This window comes from Dendropsophus ebraccatus, chromosome 3 (assembly GCF_027789765.1).
Source record: "Dendropsophus ebraccatus isolate aDenEbr1 chromosome 3, aDenEbr1.pat, whole genome shotgun sequence".
Taxonomy (NCBI): Eukaryota; Metazoa; Chordata; class Amphibia; order Anura; family Hylidae; genus Dendropsophus; species Dendropsophus ebraccatus.
Window position 1 is genome coordinate 143342079 of NC_091456.1, and position 10269 is coordinate 143352347.

The window sequence follows — 10269 nt, forward strand, 5'->3', positions numbered from 1 at the left end:
TTGTCACATGACAACTGGGAAAGCCTTATAGCAAGGTTATAAATAAATTGGGAATGAGTAAATAATAATAATAATCATCATGCAGAAGATCAGGTTGGTTAATCAAGGCCATATTTATTTGTATTTTTTAACAATAATCGCCCAGACCAAGTTCTTTGGTTTAATTCATTTTGCTTGTGAATTGGGGGTCCATGCCATAATGTAAAGTTATAAAGCAAGACATCTGCCCAACAAAGAAATACCTCTTCCTTTATCTTCGTCAGAGGACCGGCTAATACACTGTTAGTTTATACTTATTGTGGCATCCACTGCCGGCCTACAGAAAGTATAACCCTGCTTCCCCAGGTGCCTGAATGTCAGTATTGCCCATTTAGGTAGGAGAGGTTTTTCACTGACAGTCTAGGCAAGTGGCACATGATGAATTCCAAGTCTTGTGGAGCCAAACACATTCTCTATATAGATAGTGTTAGCAAGTGTGGGCGAGTTTCCTAGCTTTCCTGGTTTTCTGAGGTAGACTTAATGTTTGGCTGTCTCTATTATACCTCCATGCTGTTGGTTACCCAGCTTTCCCAAGATCCAGAAAGGTAAATCTACTTAACTAAGTATATTTGACAATTACTGCTTCCCATGGATTCTTACCCAGCTTTTCCTGGCTTTTGGATAAAAAATCTGACTAGTTATTCTATAATATGAAAACTTGGTTTAGGTGCTAAATAAATTAAACAGCTCTATGTCATGCATAGAGCTGCAGACATGGTCAGATAACCAATGGGTGAATAAAACAATAATAATAATAAGGATAACTGACTCTAAGATGATTGCAAAGTTATAAAATCATGCTTTTGTTCTAGGCTTGAATAATAGAGGCCATGCTTAAAGCAACAAAGCGCAATGTCTGGCTTCGGACCACAGGTAAGCTCAATTGTGAGCAATTAACGTGGATACCGCCAACTCCCACTTCTTTGGCATGTAACAGTCCAATGATACAGGTATCCCACAACACAATGTAACCTTCTGTAGTGAGTGTGCGATATAAGGAAAAGTACACTCACATTTCAGTAGTCTTCATCTTGACTCTTTTATTGGATGCAATAGTCGAGATTCGGCTGTGTGTAGTCAGAACACTGGAGGTAGCTAGAGGTTAGGCGTCCTCTCCCTGCCGCGCAACGTTTCGGAAGGCGGGGCTTCCTTACTCATGCGCACAGGTGACATGCTTAAAGCAACTCTGTACCCACAATCATACCCTCCCCCCAAACCACTTGTACCTTCGGATAGCTGCTTTTAAACCAAGATCTGTCCTGCGGTCCGTTCGGCAGGTGATGCAGTTGTTGTCCTTAAAAAAAAAAATACTTTTAAATTTGAAGCCCGTGCCAAATTGGAGTATCTGTGCCCTAACTTTGCACCACCCCTCTGTCCCTCCTCTCCACCCTCTTCATCATTAGGAATGCCACTGAAACATTTTCTTCATGCTGAACATTGCACAGGTCCTTAACGATCCAGCCCATGTGCCGGGCTGCCACAGGTGGGGAATAGAAGGCAATCTGCCTGCAGCATTTCTAATGATGAAGAGGGTGGGGAGGAGGGAAAGATAGGTTGTGCAAAGTTAGGGCACAGATACTCACGTTTGGCATGGGGCTTCAATTTTAAAAGTTTTTTTTAGGACAATAACTGCATCACCTGCCAAACGGACCGCAGGACAGATCTTGGATTAAAAGCAGCTATCTGAAGGTACAAGTGGTTTGGGGGGGTCAGATTGTCGGTACAGAGTCGCTTTAACTGCAGCATGCATAGATTCTTACTTTCCCACACTCCCTGCTCTGCATGATTGATGAGCAAGCCAAGCAGGGAGGAGTGGGAGAGGGAGAAGGTGAGCATGCTGCAACTCAGCCTTCATGACTCTTGAGCTTGAAAGGAAAGCATGAGCTTATAACTTTGTAAACAGTCATCAGCTAAGAGAGGGGATTGGGCACCTGAAGCCCTTCCCCGTGGTCAGACCCCCAACGATCAGCTTGTTATCTTCTATTCTATAGGGTAAAAAAAAAATATATATATATATATATATATATATATATATATACACACACATATATACATATGTGTATACACACATAAATATACATGTTATAAATTACAAGGACATACAGTATGTCAGGGTTTTACAATTGTTAAAACACAAAAGCATGACTGGTATGTAGGGCTGGGTGAATAATTTGCCCTTAATTTGAAAATTGATAGGATAAAATCATAAATTCGATTAAAAAAAAAATAAATAAATTGCACGCTCCTCTTGCAGGGGGAACAACGAGATGAGGGCTGGAACAGTGCGGTTACAGGTGGCCTCCTGCTGCCAGTAGGTGACACATGCCAGTGCAGCACCAGGGCTGTCTGTGTACATGAAGAAGACCGCCCTAGTACATAAAGAGTCACTGTGGAGTCACTGTGGGGTTACCGTGGATATCCATGTGTTTTTAAACATTATATTTTTGTATTCTTTGGAATAGAACTACATTTTTTAATGTACTTGTTAGAGCTGGATAACCCTTTCTTTTCTATTTGGACTGTCTAGTAGACGGGATTCGGCCCGCTTACATCCGTGGTTCACCAAGGGTTACATGCACTTCTAGCAAGGGTGAGCTGACTCGTCTGTTTTTTTGGACCTATATAGAGTCAGTATATACTGTGGTAGTGCAGTGTCTGTATACAATGTGCAAGTCCTGCTGCTCTGCCACAGAGTCTGCATATACTGTGGCAGTCTCCCTTCATGTACACTGACAGCCCTGGTGTTGTGTATACAGCATACAGACACAGCCCACAGTATACAAACACTGACAGCTCTCCTTTCGTTGCTTCTAAGGGGAGGGGAGGGTTACTGCAGGAAAGAATAGTGATAGTACAGATTGCAAAAAAAAAAAAAAAAGATTTAAATTGTCCATAATGTTAAAAAAAAATAAAAAACTGATTTTATTTTTTGGCCATATCACCCAGACCTACAGGCATGTGTCCACCACTTCTAAACTGCAGTGTTACTGACCTCAGCATCCTCTCCAAAGAACCTGTATTTATATCCACATTCTACACACAAAATGGCATCCTTATGTTTTTCCTTAATTTCCATGTACTGCTCCTCAAGAGGTGTATATATACTTTTAGTTCTGCGGTTGGGGTTCTTTGCTTCTGAAGAATTTGTACTTTGCTCTTGGGGTTTGGAAGAAGGAAGTTTGGTTGAAGTCCTCAAGGACACTTTTTCAGCCTGCAAGACAATGCCCCCAAAATATAGTAATTTCAAATAATATAGCTTAGACTTCATTCTGATCTTATATGCAATATGTCGACTTTAATCTCTGCTATCAGCTTTCTGAGGCAAGTGGCACAACCAAGAAGAGAGAGTAAAGTAAGAAGCAGATTCCACTGGACTGACTGAAATGCTGGTCCTGATACATCTGCTGTCTCATTCTGTAATTTACTTGACATGGATGAAACCTCAGGCTATATAACTGTTTGAGGAGTATACAGGAACATCACTCACATTAGCAAGCCGATCACTCTCCTGACCTATATCTACTACAGTATTTAAATAGATTAAGACTAGGATTAGGATTTACAGAGGCCTATATAAATTACGGGTGACAGCAAAAAAGGACATTAACCGCAATCGCCCAGATCACAATAGATTGAAAAATTTCCAGGAGATGTTCCAACAAAATTTATAGGTGGAAAGTAACATGTCATGTATTAGCTTTGATACCATAACAATAGGTATATCTGACTGCTGCTCATCCAACAAAAGCATAAAATTATGCCTCAAGTGTATCAATATGGTTAAAGTCATAGAGAGGTTTATTAAAAAAAAAAAAAAAAAAAATTACACAGCAATATGTTTCAATGTGCATTGCACATCTTCATCAGGGTTTCAACAGCCTGATGAAGACATGTGATACACACTGAAACACATAGGAACGAAAACTTGAAAATGAGGGAACCATCTGTCTATTGCTAATTTTCAGTATCTAGATAAGGCTGGAAACACACACAACAGTTTTTTTTTTTGTTTTTTTTTGGAAAACCACCACTGCAGTTTTTGTGCCAAAATCAGAAGTGGATTCAAAAGGAATGGAAAATATAAAAGGAGGACATGTACTTCTCTTTTCTGTTGGATCTTCTTCTGGTTTTGGCACAAAAACTGCAATGGCAGTTTTCCCCAAAAAAATGCGGTGTGTGTTTCCAGCCTCAAGTTATATGAAGGTGCCCCATAACTGTAAAATCCTGGGTGGTATTTCTTCAGTGGGTCTTTTATTAGAAAATATAGGGTATAGGATACAACATGATGTTTGTATAATTCAGGTTTCATTCTTATATGTCATATATCTGCAAATTGTCCTGAAAATTAAAACATAGCTCAATTGAAAAATCACATATCATTTCTATATGTGGCTGCCTCTACCTTGGGCCCCACTAATACCTTTGTACAAAACCATTATATAAACCCATTGTCCAGGGCACCACTTACCCTGGGAACAGAATATGGATTTAATTCTTCACCCTTCTTTTGTGACTTTATAATCCCATCTTCAATGATGGGAGAAGGTGGTAAGCACTCAGGTACATTTATGGCAGGACTGTTTGGTTTTCCAGAATCACTAGAAAACTCTCGTAATCTGTTCAGTGTGAGGCTGGAGATGAAGGACTTTGTACAGATTATTTGTTCTGAAACAAATGTTATGCAAATTATAATCTCAAATCATAAATTACGCCAGGTATCATTTTCAGCTACAAACATAACTTTTACCAACTAATAACTCTTGATGCAAAGTTGTATGAAGGTGCACCAAAGAAATGATGCTAGACACAGCAGGAGAGGGGCTGAAACTATACAAGCATCATTAGAGGTGTAGCTAGGATTCATGGGGCCCCATAGCAAAGAAACTTTATAGGCCTCCTCTACCCACAACACAAAGCACAGTATATATTTTTATATATATATATATATATATATATATATATATATATATATATATATATATATATATATTTATATTATATATATGCTTGGTGATGTGGCCAAAAAATAAAATCTCTTGTGGCCAGAGGCAGAATCCTGCCTGCAGCCACAGAAGTGACTGGCAGAGCAGAAAACCAATGGCCGCTTGTTCTGTCAGTCCACTGTATTTAACTATAAGGGCCCATTAGGAGCAGACTTCTGATTAACCCCTTATGTACTGCAGTGTGTAAGTGACCCAAAGTTCACTTACATGCTGCAGCACAAAAAAGGGTTAAAAAGCAGAAGACAAGGAAATCTCTGCTTCACTTCTCATGCACTAATAACCCACGACCTTTACAGGAGCTCAGGAGAACAAAGGTCAGGGGTTGTAAGAGTAGTGAAGCAAGTGAACTCTGGGTCACTTACACACTGCAGTACATAAGGGGTTAAGCAGAAGGACAAAGGACGGCTCTTATCTTCCCTGTGCATCCTGGGCCTCCCTGCCGCATAGGCCCCATAGCAGCTGCCCGGCCTACCTCTATGGTAGTTACACCACGGAGTATCATGCACTTGCTGGGTGGTTGTCATGACAACTATCCTGCCCAGTTGGTGGCAGAGCTTTTCCATGCCGAATGACACCCAGAACACTGACATAAATTTTCCAAAGAGGCTCAGAGAAATGAGAAGTAGAATGTATGACATACAGTATGTAACTCCAATTTAGCCTAGCACGAGTTCTGACACATGTCCCCATAGAGATTGCAGTTGACGGCCATTTAACCCCTTAACGACCGCCGGCGTATATTTACGTCCTGCGGTCGTTAAGGGAGTTCAGAGTGAGGCCGCGCGGCGACCCCACTCTGAACCGCCGCGGTCTCGGGTGCTGCATATAGCCCAGGACCGCGGCTATTAGCAGGCACAGTCCAATCGGCATGCCCGCTAATAAGGTAATCGGATGCAGCTGTCAAAGATGACAGCTGCATCCGATTACCTGATGCAGCCGTTCCCTAGTGGCGGAGATCGCCCCCCTGGGACGTTGTCCTGGAGGGGCGATCCCCGTGTCTTCACCCATCCGGGGTCTGCGCCGTAATGGCTGCAGCCGGAAGCAATCGAGTGCCTATCTCATTGATCTATGTAGCATAGATCTCAATGAGAGATGAGTGTGCATATACTAGAAGTCCCCCAGGGGGGCTTCTAGTATAAGTGTAAAAAAAAAAGTGTTGTTATTAATAAAAATCCCCCTCCCCTAATAAAAGTTTGAATCACCTCCCTTTTCCCACGTTCTAAATAAAAACAAACAAACATGTTTGGTATCGCCACATGCGTAATTGCCCGAACTATTAATTTATCACATTCCTGATCTCGCAATTTTTTTTTTCAATTTCACCCCACATTGCGCTACAATTAGTGGCGCAAAAAATAAGGGCTCATGTGGGTTTCTTGGTGAAAAATTGCAAGTGCTATGGCCTTTTAAGCACAAGGAGGAAAAAACGAAGATGCAAAAACCGAAATTGGCCCGGTCCTCTAAGGGTTAAAACATTTGTTAGAAGTCTTTACCTTTCTTTTCTATAACCATGCCATCATTCTCCTCATCGTCATTGCTGTTTTTTCTCCTCTTTGATTCAGGCTCCTCATCTTGGGATAGACAGGAATTTCCCACCTTAGACCAAAAGTCACACATTTAGTTTCAAGCATTAGTAAGCACTAGTGTTGAGAAAACTTCAGAAAAGTGTCCAGCTTTTTAATGTTTTTTTTTATTTGTATAGCGCACACAGATTCCGCAGCGCTTCACCTATCTGTATGTTTCTTTTTGGGTGTGGGAGGAAACCGGAGTACCCGGAGGAAACCCACGCAAACACGGCGAGAACATACAAACTTGCCCTTGGTGGGATTTGAACCCAGGACTCCAGCACTGCAAGGCTACAGCGCTAACCACTAAGACACCGTGCTGCCCTGGCTTTTAACTCTCAACTTCTTCGGACACCAAGAGTTAGTTGATCTGTCCCACTACATTACTTTTACAGCATGTCAATGGACACTGTCACTTTAAAAAAAAAAAAAAAAAAAACTACTGACAAAATGTAGAGATTGTGTGTGTGTGTGGGGGGGGGGTAAACAAAAAAGGGTGAAATGTATTTAGTAAAAACGGAATAATTTTACCTTATTACAGTTCAATGTTAACTAAAACTATGTTTAAGGAGAACTCCGGGCAAAGGTAAAAATGGGAACATAACAATGACGTGATACATACCCATCTTGGTGCCCCCACAGCACCACTGCTTATGGTCAACAGATGGTTTCCTGTATCTCCCAGTCCTGTGACGTCACAGTCCTGCCCAGAAATGCCCGCTCTGCTAAGGCAGGACAACTCTGCAGTCACTGACTGGCTAAGCAGGTAGTTCCTGTGGTGTTGTGATGATACAGAACTCCAGGAGACCAGAGAGTAAGTAAGCTGGTGACTCTGCAGAGGCACGGATCCGTATCACTTCTTTATTATGTCCCCACCACCCCCTGCCCTTTCCATTGCCTGGAGTACGCCTTAGCATAATGAAAAATAGAAAACCCATTCACCATAGTAAATTAAAAGGACTATCCAGCACTGGAAAAAAATGATGCATATCTTCCAGAAATAGTGCCACCCTTGTCCTCAAATGGTTTCTGATATTACAACTAAGCCCCATCCAGTAGTTTACAAAAAAAAACCTCAACTTTCCCAATACTTATCAGCTGCTGTATGCTCTGCAGGAAGTGGTGTATTCTCTCCAGTCTGACACACTGCTCTCTGCTATCGTACAGAAAAAAGTGTGGCCAAATTACTGGTCATATGTGCTATATGATATTACCTTATACTTTAGCAATTTCTTCATTGATATCATGCCGCTCTATTGAGAGAAAGACACAGAACTTCATATTGTTGCCATTTATTTCTAGGTCTTTGTCAAACATATATGATATAAAGTTTGTTACTAGAGGTAATATCTAATTCAATCCAGCTCATGTAGGGTTAACCAATGGACTGTTGGAAACGTCGCGGCGGAAGGCCGGAGTGTTCGGAGTGTATAGTGAATATACGTCAGCCTGTGAGCACAATGCTGCGATATACCTAGAAATAAATGGCAACAAGATGAAGTTCTGTGAGTGTGTCTTTCTCTCAGTACAGCGTCACAATATCAATGAAGACATTGCTACAGTATCGGGTAATATCGTATAGCACGTATAACCAGTCATTTTGCCACTTTTTTCTGAGACTGTTGCAAGTATGAATTTGTGAAGTTCGGATAGTGTGGAACTGGAGTTCCTTTACTAAGTGCGGTGTTGGTTGTTTTTAAACTGACACCGCTCTCTGCTGCCACCTCTGTCCCTGTCAGGAACTGTCCAGACCAGTAGCAAATATATACCTCTCCTGCTCTCCAGACTGGAAAGAATACTACTTCCTGCAGGACATACATCAGCTGAGAAGTACTGGACGACTTGAGATTTTTAACAGATGTAAATTACAGATCTCTGGCACTTTCAGGTACCAGCTGATTTAAAAGAATTTTTTTCATGTAACTGACATGCAATACCATTCATAAACAGAGGAGAAGAGTGGCACTGTTTCTGGAACAAATCACATTTTTTCGAAATGGACCATGTATGGTTAAAGGGGATCTGTCAGCTGTAATTCACATTCCAACCCACAGACATTGATAGATAGCTGTTGGATCAGGTAGATACCTGGTATAGATCTAAAATGGGGCATTCCAGCTTGCAGCTATTCAGGAACTTGGAAAAGCCTCTTTGACTCCTTGTAGCAGAGAGTAAGGGTACAAACCCACACACCGTATACGCAGCAAATACGCAACAAATACGCAACAAATACGCAACAGTTTGATGGTGAAGATTTAATGCTGAGTTCAGTTATTCAGATCTAATCTGCTGCGTTTTTGTTGCGTATTTGTTGCGTTTTTGCTGCGTATTCTCTGCGTATCGCAGCAGTAAATACGCTGTGTATACGGTGTGTGGGTTTATACCCTAAGGGTACAAACCCACACACCGTATACACAGCAGATACGCAACAAAAACGCAGCAAATACGCAGCAGATTTGTTGGTACAGATTTGATGCTGTGTTCAGTTATTTAGATATAATCTGCTGCGTGTTTGCTGCGTGTTTGCTGCGTATCGCAGCAGTAAATACGCTGCTTATACGGTGTGTGGGTTTATACACTTAAGGTATTTCCCTACATCCTGGAAGCACAGACAGTTATATGAAAGGTACCATGTGTCTCCTTGACCTAACAGCTATCTAACAGTGTCAGCAGTTTGGAGCATTACAGATGTTACATTCCCACTAAGCCACTCCCATTTTGTGCTGAAATCAGGAATGTAGGAAAAATTATATTTTACTGGTGAAAAAAAATTCATTTATTCCCTGGAAATAAAAGTCAATTTTTAATTTTATTCAGTGTAAACTTTTTATTTATTCTGCCCCATTGTTCAGACCCGAACAATTGAAGGAGGAGCCAGAAGAAGTGTGCGCCAAGTGTGTTCTCTCCCCACTCTGCACCATGTAACCAAGATGAACTCCTAACACGGTAAAAGATTATGGGAATACACAAGAGTGCGTTTACACAGAGAGATTTATCTGACCGATTTCAAAGCCAGGAACAGACTTTAAACAGAACGGGTCATAAAGGAAAGACTGAGATTTCTCCTCTTCTCAAATCCATTCCTGGCTTTGGCTTCAAATATTTGTCAGATAAAAATCTCTGTGTGTAAAGGCACCATTAGTAGCAGACACAGAAAATAGGGAGAGATACGATCAGACAGGTTCTTCTCTTCCCGCTTGCTCTACTAACCAATCAGGGTCTGAACATTTACTCAAGGTGTGACCAATCAAAACTTTTTAAAGTGACAGTAAGGATAAGAATGGTGTGTATGGAGCCGGCGCATACAGGCGACGTAATTCCACTAAATTTATCCACCAGAAATCCGTAGTCTGAACCGACTACGGAATTTTTGCAGATAAATTCCGGGGAATTCCGTCGCCTGTATGCGCCCAAGGCCGCGTGCCTTTCCGCCGGCTCCATACACACCATTCTATGGGCCATCTGATTCCCCATTCCTCCTAAAGAATTGTCACGTCAATTCTGTTGGCGGAATGCGGAATCAGCCGGCCTATAGAATGGTGTCTATGGAGCCGGCAAAAAAGCACGGCCGTGAGCGCGTACAGGCGACGGAATTCATCCGCAAGAATTGCATAGTCTGAGCCCGCCCTCACACTTCAAATGTATGCGAGCGGGTCAGTCTA

The 10269-nt window shown here is 41.7% G+C and overlaps 1 protein-coding gene across 3 annotated transcripts in view; it reads right to left on the minus strand.

Moving 5' to 3' along the window:
* MSH3 (mutS homolog 3) overlaps positions 1-10269 on the minus strand; it is a 103879-nt gene that overhangs the window by 92753 nt on the left and 857 nt on the right. For all 3 annotated transcript variants that reach the window (XM_069962845.1, XM_069962846.1, XM_069962844.1), the window contains exons 2-4: positions 6536-6638; positions 4508-4704; positions 3032-3250 (exon numbers count right to left, since the gene is read on the minus strand). In XM_069962845.1, coding sequence (XP_069818946.1) covers positions 3032-3250; positions 4508-4704; positions 6536-6638 — 519 coding nt within the window. The remainder of the gene's footprint in view (positions 1-3031; positions 3251-4507; positions 4705-6535; positions 6639-10269) is intronic.